At 37.3% G+C, this 19,599-nt stretch overlaps 1 protein-coding gene across 3 annotated transcripts in view; it reads right to left on the bottom strand.

Annotated features, from left to right (window-relative positions):
* SLC38A11 (solute carrier family 38 member 11) overlaps window positions 1-19,599 on the bottom strand; it is a 66,752-nt gene that overhangs the window by 11,146 nt on the left and 36,007 nt on the right. For 2 of the 3 annotated variants that reach the window (XM_060152747.1, XM_060152748.1), the window contains exons 8-12: window positions 19,480-19,550; window positions 18,300-18,461; window positions 15,155-15,267; window positions 11,439-11,570; window positions 2,885-3,284 (exon numbers count right to left, since the gene is read on the bottom strand). In XM_060152747.1, the coding sequence (XP_060008730.1) occupies window positions 2,991-3,284; window positions 11,439-11,570; window positions 15,155-15,267; window positions 18,300-18,461; window positions 19,480-19,550 (772 nt within the window). In that variant the 3' untranslated portion in view covers window positions 2,885-2,990. Of the gene's footprint in view, window positions 1-2,884; window positions 3,285-11,438; window positions 11,571-15,154; window positions 15,268-18,299; window positions 18,462-19,479; window positions 19,551-19,599 lie in introns of those variants that run through there. The other variant, XM_060152746.1, reaches the window with a different exon arrangement.

The following is a 19,599-nucleotide window of genomic DNA, read 5'->3' as shown; positions in this document are numbered from 1 at the left end:
TCCCTGAGAAGACTGCCACAGATCAATGAGAAGGAGGCCTGCTGCTATCCAATATATTTATCTTTTTATCGCTCATCTAATTAAGTAGATGTGTGCAGTATGACTCCAGCAAAGGACTAGTTGGGATTTTCCTACTTCAATAACCTGGATTTCAGAGTTCTTTTAGGAAAGACAAGAGTCAACAATTATTGCTTGACACCATTGGGGCTGGTCAGAGGCAAAGCAGTCTACCTGTTCTGATATTTGGGTTGCGGTTAAAGAATCAATTATAAGTGACATGCATAACGACCCGATTTGTAAGTTATACAGATGCCATCCAATCTGTATCCTTAAAGGAAATGTATTGCTAGATGTTTGCATTAGTATAATAATATAGTAGTATATTATTAGATATATATTATTATTATATAATATATATTAATATATATAATTATTATAATATAATAGTATAAATATACTATTCCCTCCCCTCCTCCTTAAAATTAAGAAGAACTTTATAAGGTCAAATGTAGTGACAACTTCAAAAACTGGATTAAATATTCAAGTTGTTTTGTTAAGGGCAAGAAGTAGCAGGGAAGGAATGAGTTTCAGTGGAAATCTCATTAAATTGATGGGGGTGGTTCTCAAAGTTATGCACACTGGCAAAATAAACGTAAGTATTCCTGTGAAATAGATGTGTTTGTAACATTTATTCTATCATAATTTGAAAGCGGTAATCCTTACAGCTAATAACTGGGCCCAAGGTAGTCTTGTTCTGCAGCTGATTTGGAAAACACACACACAAAACCAGAACAAATATATATTAGGCATTAATGCAGCACTCAGTTCTTACCCGGAGCTTTTCACCTACTTGAATCAAGGTTAATGTATCTGAAGCAATAGCAAGAGTACAAGATAATAGAAGGTTAAGTACTAAATTACGTTATCCTTGACGTACTTTTCTTTGTACACCCTTGGAAATCTCTCTCATGACTTTATCTAACAACTATGTAGGTCAGTGTTTCTCAGTCCTGAGTAATGTAGAGAAGGACTGCTGCAAAAATTTCTTACATTCCCTCAGTATGGAATGAAAGTATTTTTATAAGCATTTTACCAAAACATGTATTGATCTAAAAATGGACACAAATCACCTTATGATTCTTAACCAACTATAAAAAAAACAACTCTACAAATGAAATACAGAAAAGCTATACAGCCAATAGAATTTAAATTAATTTAGTGACCCGGATGATGTTTTGTTGAAGCGAATGCTACCACGCAAAGCCTGAGCACGGCCCTGCCAGCTAAGGGGCAGCTTCTTTTGCTTTCAAGAGGCCTTTCTTATTATTAGTCACATGACAACTCAGCTTTCACCACATCTGTATTCAAACTGCTGTGAAACTATCCCTTTTACACTGCCTGTGGGAATATTTTTTTTTGGCCTGTGATTTTTACAGATATGTCAGGTGTGTATTCTCTGTTTGTGATATTTTCTCACTATTTGACAACAATTGAAACAGTACTATGGATTGTCAACTTGATTGAAATACAGATGAAAAGGTGAGAAATTAAATCTACTTGATTTAAGGTAACCAATCCAGATGGGCCCAAATTTTCTTGTTACTTTTAAAAGATTGTCATAGATATGAAAATATGAAATCCCCCTTAAGAGATATAAAAAAATTCTCATTAAAAACTGAGGTCAGCTGTGGCAAACACAGCTGTGCCTCCCAGACCCCGCACAAGGAAGTATTAGTGTCCCAGCCACCAGCAGATCACCTCTAGCTCTCAGTCCCTTTGGGGTTTGCTCAGCTGCAAAGAGCTGCCCACATTCAAGGACTGATGGAAGTAGCAGTATTAAAACTTGGCTATTTCATTTGAACTGAGACAACTCTGATGGGTCACGTATGCTCCAGACTCCTTATGGATGTGGCTGGGGCTTTGCCAGCCTGCACTGCAGTTCCGTTTGCCCACCTGATCCTGCTTTCCCCCTCTGTCCCACTAGTTATAATCCCTAATAAATACCCCGAAGGCCAAACTCCATCTAACTGTCTGCTTCCGGAGAATCTAGTCAACGAGAGCGCCCAAGAATCTCTCTGAGGACCCCCCAGAGTAGTGAGACTGCCTCTTTTGTGCCCTGATTCTTCTCTCAAGGCTCTAGTCTGAAAGTTCAGCTTCCAGTTGTTTATTCCTGCCAGCACTTCACATTCAACGGGTCCAAAGCTGATGCAGAGCTGATCTCTTTAAGCTTGTGCCTCAGAACAACTTGTGGTTTCCCCCCATTTTATAATTCATTTAATGGTACCACCATCATATTCCCACAGGATCAAAACTGCGAGGTAATTTTGCTCCCTCACACACCTGGCTCTGTATACCTAGTCTATTAGTCACACTTTGTAACATGTGAAGGACTTTACTCATTTCTCCAGGGATTCACTTTCCTCTAAACAAGGGATGCTGCTCTTGAGTTTTCCTTCCCTTTGAGTCCTTCTTTTAAGACAAAAAACGTATTTTTCTCATAATGGACACATACACAACATTGCAACCCACAATCATCTACTCATTTCACAGCACAATATATTGGCTCACATACTAAATAAGAGAATACTGCTTTGGGAGGTTGGTAGCAGACGCCACAGGCTTCACTGCTCCTCCTGCATTTAAGATTAGCGCAGCCCCGTCATTAGAACAAAACATGATTTTGTCCCAGTTTAAGATAAAATACATTCAACTTTCTTTTCCTTTTTATCTTTTTTTTTTTTTTCCCCACACTGTGTGGCTTGCGGGATCTTAGTTCCCCAACTAGGGTCCTCGGCAGTGAAAGCGTGGAGTCCTAACCACTGGGCCGCTAGGGACTTTTTATCTTTTATACTGGACTAAAGAGTAAAGAAAAACCAAGTCTTGATAAATGCCAAAGTAATACTTTTATAATATAGAGACTAAAACACGTGTGAATGTTATTGCGCAGTTTAGAAGTCTATGAAAAATACCTATTTTTTAAAGCACGCAACTCACTGAAAGATGCTGACGTTTAAAATTGAAAGTTGTGTTGTCAGTTGAAAATGAGAAATTGAGATGTTCGTGAGGGAGAAATTGTCGGGAAAGCAGTAGAACATTTCCTGCCCGTGGGTGCAGTCTTGAGGATTGGTGACGGCCATGACAAATCCAACAGCCATCACCACAGCACCAATGGGAAGCATGACACAGGACATAATCTTATCTGAGTGTGTCCTCGGTTCTTCAGACAGTTTCAGATAACATGCTGATGGGATGATAAAAATTAGGGGAGCTGCACAGAGCACACCCTGCGTATTCAAAACAAGAAATAAGATAATGTTACTGAATGGAGCGTTCCTTAGACAGTTTTTAAAAAACATTTACAAAATGTATTTGTCATCATGCATGTTAAAAGTTCGATAGGTTCAGTTAAATCAAACAGAGGAAAGAAAAATAATTCCAAGAAAGACTTAGGAATAGGTTTTTCCCTTACTGATGGTATATTTACAAATGAGAAAAGCAAAATAATATAATAGTATATCAGGCTTAAATAATAATCAGAAAATAATATAAAATAAAGCAGATGGTAAGACTGACTCCTGGCAAACTCTTAAAAGTTCCCATATTTTCAGTCACATCATTTTTCCTTATACTCTTCATTTCAAATTGCTGGTTATCTATTATGCCATTCAAAGCTGAGACGTCTGTTTGTCAGCTGTGTACAAAAGGGGACTATTGGGAGGTGTATATAGGGCATAACGTCTTATCTCTCCTCTCCTCTTTCCTTGACTTTGTATTAAAGTAGGTGCCTGTCTGTATGAGAAAGGAAAACTGTACCCCTAAGGGTACTTAGCATGAAGTAGCATTTCTAAATCCTCTTTCAAGTAAAACTAAACACATTATTACCCTAGAAAATTGACAGCAGAACTAAATAACTATGACTCATTCACCCTTCCCCCACATTGGCTTATGGATAAGTCCAACCTGAGGAGGAATGTTAGATTGAAAATTATGGGAAGTGGTGTTGTCTATTATAGAAAGACCAAGAGTTACTGACTTCAAAGGAAAGAGACTTTCCCCTTGAGGAGGCCAAATCTGCACTAGTAACTCTGTGAATGAAGTAATGTTAAAATTTAATGCACTTTAGGTAATATTTTTTCTAATTATGTTAAAAATTAATTATATATTAAACAAAACATAACACATATTATTAACAAAATATATTTATATGATGAGACAAATGACGAATGATATTTTCTTAAACCATAATACAGAAAATTTTTAAAACACACAATAACCAATATGATATGGTTTAGAATACAAAAGAAGCTTTCCATAAAAAATATATTTTCCATACCTGAAAAAGTTATTATGGAAATTTGTAACTATACAGAAAAGTAGAAAGGATAGTATAATGAAACCCTATATGCCTATCACTATGGTTTGAAAGCTTTTGACACATTATTTTGGTAGATTGTCCCTAGGGAAAAATCATAGAAAACTGATTTTGAAATTGGATGATGTAAAAGAACAGATTAGACCTTAAAAATAGTTTTAAAAGAAAGATTTTTCTCAGTATCACCATTTACTAAGTTTACTGTATTTTACACTAATTACTACTCTCATACAAGAAATATATGACTATGATTTCAAAAATGTAACTTTTTTATTTTTACGAAAACAGCAAAAGTCTGGAGAAATATCAATTGAGGGGGACAAATTATGAAGTCAGACTAGCCAGGCAGCATCTAAAAATCTGGGGAAGAATAGAAGGGACCACACTTCATGGAAAATATTTCTACAGTCAGAGATATAAGAATGAGAAAATTCTAAGAGGTACCATATTCTAATTTAAAATATATGGACAATATAATTTTGCTATTCATAGCACATGAATACAAATGATTACCTACAAAGGTACACAGCATATAAAGGATTAGTTTTCATATGGCCAGAGTTAAATGAATTATGGATTCCTTAGGCTCCATCATGTCACTTGAAACTGACAATGTTTTTCAAGTCATAAAAAATACTGTAGAATTCAATCTGTGCTTACAATAATTATCCTTTGATTTCTATGAAATAATTTTTGGAAACAATTATATATGTATGCGTGTATGTGTGTGTGTGTGTGTGTGTGTGTGTGTGTGTGGAGAGAGAGAGAGAGAGTCTCTTCTCTTCATAGGAACAAACATGTGAAGCTACTTCATCTGGAACTGTGGAGTGTGAAAGTGCTATCAGGATGAAAACTGCCACCAGCTGCTGCTAAGAAGCTGTCATCAGTCAGCATTTGGGACTCTTCCAAACCTAACTTGCTGGGCAGTGCAAAGTAATGGGTGTTCTGTTTATGCCATAATTTTTAAGGGTTGAGAAAGTAGTGGGAATTAGTGGGAAAACTGTATAGCTGATGTTTGTACTGGAGGAAGTCCAGTTGAGTATCTTGTCTTGATAGCGGTTACTTTCCTAATATTTGAGAGCTCCGTCTTGCTAGAGATTGTTGTTAGGACCTAAGATCATCAGTAAAATGATAGAACAGTTCCATCTGCTCTATTCCCTACAAATGAGTCCAGCTAATTTGATCTATCTAATATAGCCTTGCCTGAGGTTACACCACTGGGATCTTTGGGATAATTTTTGAAATTTCTTGACAGGACATAAATACCATAACAATTTATCAAAGAGACAAGAAAATATAGCCTTAATTATAAAGGGTGGGGGGAAAGCACTATCCTTTGATAATAACACCACAGATGCCAGTGCATTTTGTAGTTTGCAAGGGGGAAATAACAGAAAGTGTTGAAGATCTTTACGGGCAATACAGATTGGAAAAGTATCTGAGTTCTCCTACCTGAATATAAACCTCTCATTTATGCAAGGAAGTTGAAAACTAAATAAAAGAATGCTTATACACATTGAAAATTTCTACTCAGTAATCAATTTGGACTCATGAAATGTGTTCCTATACCTTAGAAAGAAACTCTAGCTCACAGGTCTTTGGCAGCTTGGACTATGGCTCCCTCACTCTGTATGTGGGCTCTTGCTGGGTAACTGGTTTGCTGTCCTCCTTCCACTGTAAGCTGCACACAGTGTTTGCTGGGCTGGTTACTCTGACCACAAGCACCAGCTGCTTCATCTCTTCTCTTTGCTCTGCTGCACGTAGAAACCCATAGGACCCAATTACTGCAGATGCCTCTTCTCTCTAAGAGCAACGTCAGTGCCAAGATGCTGGATTCTTATTACCAAGAATGGAAGCTACATTTATTTTATTTGTTTCTAAAATGAATCCTTTAAAATTGAGGGTGCATTTGCCTTGGAAAATATGTAGTTGTCTGCTGTCATGAAAACAATAAAATAAAAGGGAAGCTAAGTTCTAAATGGGGTTTTGCTTTTTATTAAATAACTAATATAACCCTGAATAATTTATTCTGTATTATTTTAGTTATACTAAGTAACAGCATTCCCCTAACTTTGCAAGTTGAAGGTCTGATTCTATTACACATCTCATTTGTAAAGGTCCATATTCTACTTATTCTTTTTTTTTAAATAAATTTATTTATTTGTTTTTATTTTTGGCTGTATTAGGTCTTTGTTGCTGTGCGCGGGCTTTCTCTAGTTGTGGCGAGTGGGGGCTGCTCTTTGTTTTGGTGCGTGGGCTTCTCGCCGTGGCTTCTCTTGTTGCAGAGCACGGGCTCTAGGCCCGCGGGCTTCAGTAGTTGTGGCACATGGGCTCAGTAGTTGTGGCACATGGGCTCAGTAGTTGCGGCTCGCGGGCTCTAGAGCACAGGCTCAGTAGTTGTGGCGCACAGGCTTAGTTGCTCTGCAACATGTGGGATCTTACTGGGCCAGAGATCAAACCCGTGTCTCCTGCATTGGCAGGTGGATTCTTAACCACTGCACCACCAGGGAAGCCCTCTACTTATTCTTGATTCTACCACTTAAAACTAGTGTGACCTATTTAAGTGTTTATTAACAGATGAATGGAAAAAGGTGTGGTATCCATACACATACACACACACACAGAGAAATATTACTCAGACATAAAAAAGAATGAAATTCTGCCATTTGCAATAACATGGATGGACCTAGAGCGTATTATGCTTAGTGAAATAAATCAGAGAAAGACAAATACTGTATGTTGTCACTTATATGTGGAATGTAAAAAATAAAACAAAGTAGTGACTATAACAAAAAAGAAACAGACTCACAGATATAGAGAACAAACTAGTGGTTACCAGTGGGGAGGGGTGAAGGTGGAAAGGGCAGGATAGGGGAAGGGGATGAAGAGATATAAACTATTTTGTATAAGATAGATAAGCTACAAGGATATATTGTACAGCATAGGAAAATATAGCCATTATTTTATATTAACTTTAAATGGAATATAATCTATAAAAATATTGAATCACTATGTTGTACACCTGGAAGTAATCTAGTATAAATCAACTATACTTTAATTAAAAAAAAAAACTAGTGTGACCTATTTAATCACTCCAGTCACTCTGTGCCTCAGTTTCTTCATCTATACAATTAATACAGATTGAGAGGATAATGCATGCAAAACACTTGGCACAGAGTAAATGCTCCCTACATGCTAGCTCACACTGTTGCTCAGAAGGGGAACACCACATGCTTTAGCTACTTCTAAAGTGTTGTGTGACCTGGCTTGCATTACTGACAGAAATGATGCTTGATCTGGCTTTATGAAACATGACAAATGCCCACACAAAACGGAGTTGAACAAAGACCTGACTATGATATTGTGCTAACCAAAAGACATTTGTTGACTGGAAAAATATGCACTCAAGTGGTCTGGAAGAGAATGCAGATCTTAGATTTTATGAATTCCTACAAAGTGCTTTAAAACTAGTGTAATTGAGTTATCAGATCATGACAATTTAACACTCTGTTTTTTATGAATGTTTACATAACCAGGTTTTTAAAAAATCTAAGGATCTAGAATCATGTATTAAATTTTTAAAAATAGTCCTCCAAGCCAGCTCAGATCTTGACTTTATAACAGATATTCACCAAATATTATTCTTTGACTACAATACCAGAATTCTGTCTTAACCACAAAAAATTTCAACATAACAGGGAATATTTAATGTGATTATGTGCTTATAATTTTATTGTGTGAGTGTGATTCACAGTGAACAGAAAGTAATGGTCAAATTTACAAAAATATATCATTCTTGAAACATAAGCAATATGTGTATACTTGCTTAACTTAAAGGGAACAAAACATTCTTAGGCTATCAAAATAGTGAGTGGCAAGGCACTTGATAAAGACATTTTCTCTCATGTGACAATCCTACAATATTCTAACAAACAAACAAACATGAGAACTCAAACGAGACATTTCACAAAATAAGAAATAACAGAGCTGGGAGTCATGCCGATCATGTCCCCAGCATAATTAGAGGGTTACCATTACTGTCAACCCCAACAATGTTTTGTAACACTTAATTTCCTGGTGCTACACTAAGAATGTCTCTTATGTCCAGGGGCATTTGTAGAAATAGTTCCTCAACTGTGCTCCCAACGGCAATCGCCCATGCAGTAATTTGGAGCACTGTGTTCTTGGCACTGTGCTATATACTGTGGAAGATGGAGGAGGCAGCTAAGTACCATTCTTGTCTCCAAAGAACTTGCACATAGGTAGGCAAGGCAAGCTTATGGACAGTCCAAACAATACATAATACAAGATAATACATAAATCAAGTTAGCACATTTAGGTAGCAGTCATCCCTTTATGTAGACCAAGGTTGGAACATGAAATGATTTTGAGTGAACCTACTAGCCTTTGGCCTATGCAAAATTAGGATGTAGGTAAAAGTTACTTTTGATAATGATCCATCTCTCCTATGAGCCTTCTTTCCATTCTTAATGGAATAGATGTTTCCCTAGTCCCATGCGGTTTCAGGGGAGCTGCCTACTCCCTACTTTCCACATACTCTGATGCAGGAAAATTCCCAATAGTGTTCCTGACTGAATTTTCCACTACCTTTGCCTGGACCTTCAAATCCAAATGGCATTTGGAGGGAACAGTGTCTCGGGCACTGACAATAATACCTTCCCCTTCCCCTTAACTCTCAGTGGAGTGAGTAAATGATAACTTGGGATTCCATCTGAAAAGCTTGCCCTCCCTGTGGGTGCATGATTGATAAATGCTAAGTGGTGTGATTCTGAGTAGAAATTTCATTAGGACTGTAGAAGGGGAAGATGAAAGACTCTAAAGTGGTAGATTCACTTCTATTCATGTTTCACCAAATGCCATCATTATCCTACTTCCACAAAGTAGAACCAAGGAGTCATTCTTTTTTTTTTTTTTGGTCACTTTTAAAAACTGACATATAGTTGACGTACGATATTATGTTAGTTTTAGGTGTACTACATAGTGATTTGACATTTACATACATTATAAAATGATCACCACAATGAGTCTAGTAAATCATCTGTCCCCATACGAAGTTATTACAGTACTATAGACCATATTCCTTATGCTGTATATTACATACACATGGCTTATTTATTCTATAACTGGAAGTCTGTATCTCTTAATCTCCTTGACCTATTTCACCCCCCTCACCACTCCCTTCTGGCAACCACTCATTTGTTCTCCGTATCTATGAGCCTGTTTTCATTTTTTTTTTAATCTTTCTTAGATTCCACATATAAGTAAGATAATACAGTATTTGTCTTTTTCTGTGTGACTTATTTCACTTAGCATAATACACTCTGGATCCAACTATGATTTCATTTTGTTTTGCCCAAGTAGTATTCCATTGCATATACATACCATATCTTCTTTATTCATTCATCTATTGATGGACACTTAGGTTGTTTCCATATCTTGGCTACTGTAAATAATGCTGCCATGTACTTCAGGGTGCATATATATTTTCAAATTAGTGTTTTTGTTTTTCTTTGGATAAATACCCAGAAGAGGAATTGCTGGATCCCAAGAAGTCATTCTTGATGTGCCCCTCTATCCCCCTGTCCTCCCAGTTGAATTGGTTACCAAATTCTGTCAATCTTTTCTCAAAAATGTCTTTTCGGAGTCTACTTATACCTCTTTCTTTTCTTCATTGCCTATATAGCAGCTGAACTTTTATTTGTGAGATTGTAAGCTCCACGATAGCATGGATCCTTTCTGATTTCCTCCCATCCTTGTATCTCTGTTGTGTGGAATACAGTATACTTGACCCTTGAATAATGTAAGGGTTAAGGGGTTTCTGAGCAGTCGAAAATCCGTGTATAACTTATAGTCAGCCCTCCACATACTTGGTTCCTCCATAACTGCAGATTCAACCAACTGAGGTTCATGTAGTACACATTTATTGAAAAAAATCTGTACACAAGTGGACCTGTGCAGTTCAAACCCATGTTGTTCAAGGCTCAACTGTAATTATGCAATATATATCTGATCAACAAATAAACAAGTTAGAAAATGCCCTAAATTTTAAATCTTTGTAATATTTGCATAGAAAGGAAAGGAAAATAATAATTACAGGAAAGAATAAACATAAGCCAAATGATAAAAGAAAGAATTAATATGGCTTACTCGTAGGTCAAAAATAAGATCGACTAGAGCTGAGGGCAGATTATGGGAAGTTAATGGTAAAAAACTTTCCATAGAAGGTTTGGGGTCAGATCATAAAGGCAACAGATTTTATGCTTGTTGGTAGGAAAGTGGAGATTTTTAAGCAGGATGGTGATAAATTGGAAGCAGAGCTTAAATATACGCTAGTTGAAGCAAAACGCCAGTACTAATTCAGATGTGATATGATGAGGACCTAGATTTGGGAAGCAGCAGTAGAGATTACAAAGTAAAGTCTAGAGGGAGAAAAAAACACTTCAAAGAAAAAAAGAAGAACTTGCGCCAGGGTAAGTGAATGTGGGGTGTGGATATAAGTCTCTTCATTACATATTTTAATTAATCTCTCTAGACCTATCTTCACTCTGCATAGGACTTTCCAGACCCGTTTAATTTATTGTTATTTTCAGTAATATGTATGTTCTACAGAAAACAGAATATGAAAAAAGTCCTTTAAACCAGTATCTTAATTTCAGCACTACTGACATTTTGGATTGGATAATTCTTTGTAGTAGGGGTTACCCTGCACATTATGGGATGGTTAGCCACATTCCTGTCCTCTACCCACTAGATACCACTAGCACCAGCCTACCCAGTTGTGGCAACTAAAAATGTCTCTAGACATTGCTAAATGTCCCCTGCAGGTGGAGAGGGAAGGGCAATATTTCCCCCACTGGAGAACCACTGCTCTAAAAATATAGTCCTATAAAGTACACAATATATCTTTATAAATATTTACTATAATATAACAAACACATTTTCATTCCACTTTAGAAAGTGACGCCTTTGTTAAGGGAAAATACATCTCATGTTAAATGTAAACATTATTTTAAAAGGGATTCTTAGAATCTTTAAATGTACTTACATTGAGCTCTAAAACTATTCCAAGGCAATCAATCAGCAATGACACAAGTGTGGCCACAGTAATGATAACCACTGTTATGATAATGTGGAGAACTGACGAAAGAGTCCCACCAAAAAACACATTGGCAATTACCTGCCAAATATAAACAGATTATTTAGAGAGGGAGTCTCAGAGTTGTGCAGGACTTATTAAGAGAGTATTTTATATTATAGTAGTTAGGACTGTATAAAACACTACCAATTAGGCAATCAATCAAATCTTAAGCCAAAGCCATATGAATGAATGTTCTATCATTTCCAAAGTATTTACACAAAGACACACACACATATCAATAACAAGTATTCTTTGTTGAACTATCAGACAGGCAGTGGATTACATTCCAGACTCAGAACACGGCATACTAATGTGTGTATAAATATATTTCTCAAGTGTAAGAGAGACCTTGGGAAGTTACCTTATCCTTCCTCCTTGAGTCCAACAAGGTTACCACTTACACAAACTACAGATGCTATTTAGATTATTTGAATGACCTCTAAGGAAGGGGTTAGCACAATATCCTTTAATAATAATGGGTGTGTAATATCCTTTACTAACAGGAAATTAATTTCATATAATCTAAATCCTATTTGATACAAGCCAAGTCTATTTTATCTCGCCTTTCCTCAACAAAAATGGAGAAGAGTTGATTACCATTTTCCATTGATACTCAGATCAGGAAATCGATCAACAGTTACTTATTTACTGACTTGCTAAGAGAAAATGTCTAGGAGATGATTCCTAGTCTCAGAAATTAACATCCTAATTGGAGAGATCCAACCAATCTAATGAAACAAATAGTGATCAATTTTTTTTTTGTTTGTTTTTTTGTTTTTTGTTTTTTGTTTTGCCATGGCTTACAGGCCCAGCCGCTCCGTGGCATGTGGGATCTTCCCAGACCGGGGCACGAACCTGTGTCCCCTGCATCGGCAGGCGGATTCTCAACCACTGTGCCACCAGGGAAGCCCCAGTGATCAATTTTTGACAGATTAAAAAGATCAAATACAATTCAGAACTAGACAGTGCTTTAGTTATCTAGATCTGATTCCCTGAGAGTAATTGGCTTTACAGTATTCCTGAAATGTGCTTGTCCTACCTTGGCTTGAGGTAGGACTTGAAACATGGATGGGATTTAGAACAGAATTATAGACCAAGGCAACAGTGTGAAAAAGAGCAAAGAGGTAAGAACAGTAAAGATACCTATGGGGGACAAGGAGGAGACAGCCTGAATAGGGTGGTAGCTTTATGCAAAAGAACCATGAGACAAGTATTGGAAATGGTGGGAGAGGGTCAGATGCTGGGGGACCTTAATAACTGTGATAAGTAGCATTCCTAGTTGAGTAACAGTCCCCCATTGACGGGATACTGCCATAACTGTTAATAATTAAATGGGGATACTAATCACTCTTACTCATTTATGGTTTTACAATTGGTAATGTCCTTCCAAATATTATCTAATTTGAAGTTCATTCTTTTTTTTTTTTTTTTTTTTTTGCGGTACACAGGCTTCTCACTGTTGTGGTCTCTCCCATTGCAGAGCACAGGCTCCGACACAGTCTCTGGACGCGCAGGCTCAGCGGCCACGGCTCACGGGCCCAGCCACTCCGTGGCATGTGGGATCTTCCCAGACCGGGGCACGAACCTGCGTTCCCTGCATCAGCAGGCAGACTCTCAACCACTGCACCACCAGGGAAGCCCCTGAAGTTCATTCTTATAGATGAAGATCACTGAGTGGGGCAGGCTAGTGAGAGTATTTATTAGGCACAGACTGGCTTTGTGGCACCCCTGTACTTGGCTGGCTACTTTACCTGTGAATAGAAACAGCTTTGATTATATTTAGGCCAACTGTATATTTGTGTGTGTGTGTGTGTGTGTGTGTGTGTGTGTGTGTGCAGAAAGGAGAGAAAGAAAAAGGAAGTGAACGGGTGAGGTATATGCAAAGTTCCTCTGCCTAGTATTTGCTACCATGGCAGAGATCTTGGTTCAGTTCTGTCTTCCTGTCATGGCAGCTAGAAAGGAAACACAAGTTCTAAGTACTGAAGACATAAGCTATACAGGTGGAGTGACTCTGACAGACCACAAGCAGTTCACCAGAAACCACATGAGAATGCACCATTTATTATTGCTGATCTAGAGATCAGATTTGAACCTAAAGTACTGGGCAGAAACTAAAATAAAACCATTTCTGGCATCCAACAATAGTTGGCAAAAATTTTAAAGGCTCTTCAATTTAAAAGATATTCATCAAGTTCTGTCTACTGCTCCCTATATTTGAGGAGAGCTGGCCTATGAGTTATACATTTGTAAGTGAGGACAAGTGATTAACTGCAAAGGATATACATAGTGCTGAACATTTCCTCATTCCTTTTTCTTGTGCAGTTCCCTATCTGCAGAAGTGGCATAAGGTAAGCACTGGTGTGCCTCTAGAAGCCTGCCCATTAGTTAGTGTATCTGAATCTCTGTAGGCATTTCGCTTCACACATTAGACCCATTGACATGGTGCACTGTGTAAACAGCCTCTAGGAATAGATCCTAAGACTAAGCCTTTTCAGTGTGATTCCTGAAAGAACCACTATGAAGCAGGATCATGTTTTTCTGCTAAATGGTACAGTGGAGTTTTAGCATACTGTATAAAGGATTCCTGACAAGCCACATTATCCAATTTTACACAAAAAGAATTAGTTCTCTTTTACCTAATCTTCCTCTACAAATTCAGGTGGGCTATGTAACATAACTTGGAGTTGACTTTATAAGTGAAATATCTGAATATACAGATATAAGTAAATAATATACTCTATTATTTTATATGGTATATAAGTATAAATAGATAAATATATTTATCATAATAAACATATTTATAAATTTATGAATGAATAAAGAAATGTTTATTTTATATTTACATAAACATAAACATTTATAAATTTATAAATATAGAATAAAATATATCTGTAAAACGAATGATTTAAATTGAATTTTGGGTTTTCATGAAAAATAAAATATTTTAGTTTTTTAAAACTAATAAAACTCATCAAATCTGTCCTGTGGTGCCTTTAAAACATGTTGACTTATAAAACATTTTAGCCAAAAAACAATTTTGTAAAACATGTTTTAAACCTTAGTACTTAATTTCTTTGTAAGAATGAGTAAAATAGGGCTTCCCTGGTGGCACAGTGGTTGAGAGTCCGCCTGTCGATGCAGAGGACATGGGTTCGTGTCCCGGTCCGGGAAGATCCCACATGCTGCGGGGCAGCTGGGCCCGTGAGCCATGGCCTCTGAGCCTGCGCGTCCGGAGCCTGTGCTCCGCAACGGGAGAGGCTACAACGGTGAGAGGCCCGCGCACCGCAAAAAAAAAAAAAAAAAAAAAAAGAATGAGTAAAATAAAATCTTGGTTTGACTCTATTAAATGCTGGCATTCACTTTGGAATGCAGTTGTATTAATATTTATACTTACGTTAATATAAACTAAACTACCAAACATGATTTTCAAATCCAACTTTTGAAAAAATATCTTGTAAACATTTGAATATGAATTTATCTTTAAACTGGTTAAAAGAGAAAATTATATTATATTACTTGTCATGTACTTGGGAATTTGCAAAATCAAATGATTTATAAATCGCCCCAAATTAATGCAGTAGAGAGATGACCTAGGTAAAGTGTTGGAAAGAAGTTGTGCTTACCTCTCTAGTCACAAAGCATTCAATCGGGTACGTCAAAATGACAGTGATTCCATAACAAAACCTTCCAAATGTTACCAAGTCATCATTTCTGCAATAATTTTCAAATAAGTCTCCTAGAGAATAATATAAAATAGATGTATTTAATAGATACTGGGTATTGAGATAAATATCTAATAAATGAGATATTGGATATTTATTATATAAGTGAAGCTACATAAACGTCATTTAATTTAATAGAACAGACTGCCAAATCTAAACATAAATTTTGCATTCAAAAACTATATAATTACTGATGGGTATTAAAAGTAGCACATGTTCCACTTGAAAGCAAATTCATCACTAATAGTTTTTTTCTTACTCTCAGTGTTTGTTTTTAGAAGATTAGCCTTATATTTGTACCAAGTTCTGAAAAATACTTTTATCCATTGTCTTCTTACACCAGAATCAACTCCCTAAATTCTTGTGCACTGGTTTTATAAACTTGCTTCTGGTCTTTGTTTCTGGTAAGTAAGTGACTTCATTATTAAAAAAAAAAAAAAAGTCTGTTAAAATAAACAAATTTCCTTTTGAAATATTATTCTTAGATCAAGGACAATCCTGAAAGGAACAGTAGACTAGTACATGTAGGGAGCTGAATTTCCTGTATATCATGCTATAGAGTTTAATCACAAACTCAGGGCCACAGCAAGGAATTCCAAACATACATTATCTTCCATGTTATCTGATGAGTCTGAGGTAAATGCACTGATTCAAAACTGTGAAAATATGGTTATTTCCCAGGCAGAGTATTATATTTAATTAGTTCCAAACTAAACGATGGACCATATATACATTGAACCAATTCTTATTTAGAGACTGTATTTTCTTAGACACCTGTGAGGAAATGCAGGGATCTAATGAGGGCACAGATCATGTCAGCAAAAAGTTTCCCAATATAGAAACAAAGAATATTTGAGACTGTTTATTTCCTAAATATAACATGCTTACATTTTAAAATGTTGGTCACATTTTTCGATGAGACTGACTAGAAAATTAGATAAAAGTCACACACTACCACACTGTTTACAAAGAAAACAAAATAATACTTCTGTACTTTTTTTTTTCATTAAAAGACTAAATGACCTGCCTCTTCCCAAGACTTACTTTAAGTGACTCTTTTCCCCTCCCCCTGTTAATTGGAGTAAATGTACATAACTTTTTAGTGTTCCTTTTGGGCAGAAGGAGATTAAATCACAAAGCAGTCGTGGCAGAGGTTCATCCAAGGTTGATTGAAAGGGTTCCAACACTCTGAGAAAAAAGGCCCAAAGCTCCCTGTTCACTAACCTCCACTAAAAAACAGGCCCTGTACCTTTTCAAAAGTCACTGGGAAATTCAAGAACAATGTAGAGTTCTCACTGCCTCACAAGCTGGAGTTTATGTAATGAAAGGGAAAAGAAGCATGCAGTGTGCGCAAACAAGACTAGATTTGCCTAAGGCAAAATGGCCTGAAGAAACAACCTCAGCTTATTCTAGGTTGAGTCTAAGTGTATTTTAGGGAATTATAGCTAGAAAAGAAAGAAAAAAAAAAAAAAAAAAAAAAACAGACAACCAAAACCAAAACCAACCTGTCAGCTTTGTTATATAAAGACTTAATTATATCTGCACAATTACTAATGATAAAAACACCAGGTAGGTGTGACTAAGAAAAAGGGTTTATGTCTTATAGAAAAGGCATTTAAAACCAAGGTCCTGTGCAGACTGGAGCCTACAGGCTGTTTGTCCTTGCAAACTATGTAGCAATAGTGATACATGGCAATGTTTTGAAACAATTTTAATCAAGATTTTCAAGGTCACTTCATTACTGCACTCTAATGGCACACACCGGTATTATATTTTTGATGGCACTGGGATTTTGTTATTCAGCACTCTTTTATGAAGCCATCTTCTTTATTTCTTGAGAAATCTCTCCCTATAATCATAGTCACCTGTAACCTGCATTTGGAACAATGTACCACCCACCCAAGAGTACTTCAGTGTCATCTGAAAAGTAAGCTAAGCAGAGAACTAGAGGCTAAGAGACAGTTTTTAATGGGCCATATGTATCCAAAATGGGGTAGATGACAAGATGGAATGGAAAGAAAATGGGACTGAAAGTTAGGAGATGTGTTTTCTACTTTGTCAGCAGCCAGCTTGGGCAAGTTACTCCGCCTCTTTGTGTTCTAGGCAGGGGGTAAAACTAGTTATTCCACTTACCTTCCTAGGGTTGTCTGAAGGTCAAATGAGATAACAAACCTGCAAAAGCTGTGAAATGCATGAATCATAGTATTTAGCAGGCTGTCAGAATACCCTAACTCTCACACTACAGAGATGAGTGAATGTAAGGGTCAAGGATGTAGAAGAGATGACCATTCTGTTGCTGGGCCTGGATGAACAGAAGAAAAGAGAAGTGAATTCAGTGTGGGGTCCTGGGATGAGAGTCGGGGTGAGGAGGGAAAGGCCTGGTTTTGTGGGAAAGATGTATTTTGTGTTTAAGGCAAGAGTGAAACAACTAAGTAGAAATGTCCTGCAGGCAAGAGGCTGGAGATGAAAAGAAAGTTCTGGACTAGAGTTAAAACAATGAAAATCTCCAAGAATTTGTTGAGAGAAAAAAAGCCAACTTGCTTGAGCCAGTTAATGGGGGTTGTGGGGAGAGAGGGAGAGGAGGTAGGAGAAAGTAAAGATGAATCACTCAGAAAGAAAAAAATATTAAGGAAGTGAAGGATGGTATGGTAGTGCTCTTTTCTCTGCGGGAGGAAAGGAAGAATGTACAGAACTGTTAAGTGACTCAGAGAGGTCCGTGAAAATCAGAACCAAGAAGACTGTTAGCTTTGAAGAGTGGGAGGATATTGGTGTCCTCGAAAGTGAAACTGCAGTGGACTAGTAGAGAGGAAGCTGGAATTCATGTGCTTTGAAGTGATACCGTGGAAGGAGGGAGAATGGACTACAGAAGAAGCTTAGCAGTTTAAAAAGGAGAAAATTAGGAAAATTAGGAGAGGCAGGAAGGTAGGCGAGAGAATGGGTTCTACTCTGAAGTAGAACATTGGGTATAATTGTACTTAAAATGAGAAGTGACAGCACCACTCCATATGAACACCAAAATATGCTAATACTGAATTTTTCATTTTACCTTGGGTGTAGCCAGTAAATGTCAAGTATCCGCATGTAGCAAAGAGAATACTGATAAATACAGAAATCAAGGTGGACACATGGATGATGCGAGACCACTTAGCTACTGTGGGTTCTTCCAAAGAATCATAAACTAAGAAGCAGTTATGGTGGCAAATAAATGCTGCAATACAAGAAAAAAAAAGCATTATTAAAGCAAGCACCATAGTTCTCCCTTTCCTTCAGAAAATTCAGAGATGTATGCTACTTTGAAATACTAATGAACTGAAGTTCAGGTATACTAATTTACTAAATATGTGAGAAATAATCTTTCTAACAGCTGTAGGAATGAGAAATTTCATTCACATTAGGCTTATATTCTCCTCATGTCACTCTTGATATAAACCAGGCCTAGCCAACTTTCTCTCCCATTTCCTAGTGGCCTTTCCAATCTTAAAGGAAATCTAAACAACACCATATTTTCAGTCCAGGGCTTCCTTTCCCATCTGGGATATAACAGAGTAACTTTAGATGGCCAATTCACAATACTTTGTGTGCAAGGTTTTGAAGAAGTCCATAACACTTGCTAGATTTTCAAGTTAAGAAACAAGAAGACTTAAATGAGTTTTCTGCATGAGGAAGAGACTTGTCCAAATTGAAGCACATTCTGGTGATGAGTGAGAAAAGTTTGAGCCTTATTTTATGTTGGCACAAACTGGATCATATGCTGCTAATGGGAAGTCTAAAACTTAGGACGTCTGCTCTCCAGACACACAGCACCTTTTTTTTAAAAAAATAAATTTACTTATTTATTTTTGGCTGTGTTGGGTCTTTGTTGCTGTGCACAAGCTTTCTTTACTTGTGGTGAGTGGGGGCTACTCTTCGTTGCGGTGTGCGGACTTCTCATTGTCGTGGCTTCTCATTGTGGAGCATGGGCTCTAGGCGCGCAGGCTTCAGTAGTTGTGGCATGTGGGCTCAGTAGTTGTGGCTTGTGGGCTCTAGAGCTCAGGCTCAGTAGTTGTAGCACACGGGCTTAGTTGCTCCGCAGCATGTGGGATCTTCCCAGGCCAGGGCTCGAACCCGTGTCCCTTGCATTGGCAGGCGGATTCTTAACCACTGTGCCACCAGGGAAGCCCCACAGCACTTTTTCCTGGTACAGAAGACTCCATATTGAGAAAGGGCCTTGGAAACCATCTACTCACCAAACGACATTACACCAACAGCCTGAATAGCATTGGGCTTTGCAAATATCCAGGCATCTTCTGTTTTTGGTCTAGAAGAGAAATCAGTTAATTTGATGAATGATTAAACAAATGCAAGCA

Source organism: Lagenorhynchus albirostris, chromosome 6 (genome assembly GCF_949774975.1).
Source record: "Lagenorhynchus albirostris chromosome 6, mLagAlb1.1, whole genome shotgun sequence".
In the NCBI taxonomy this organism is placed as follows: domain Eukaryota; kingdom Metazoa; phylum Chordata; class Mammalia; order Artiodactyla; family Delphinidae; genus Lagenorhynchus; species Lagenorhynchus albirostris.
The sequence above is the reverse complement of the archived record's forward strand: the minus strand, read 5'-3'. Positions and strand labels throughout refer to the sequence as shown.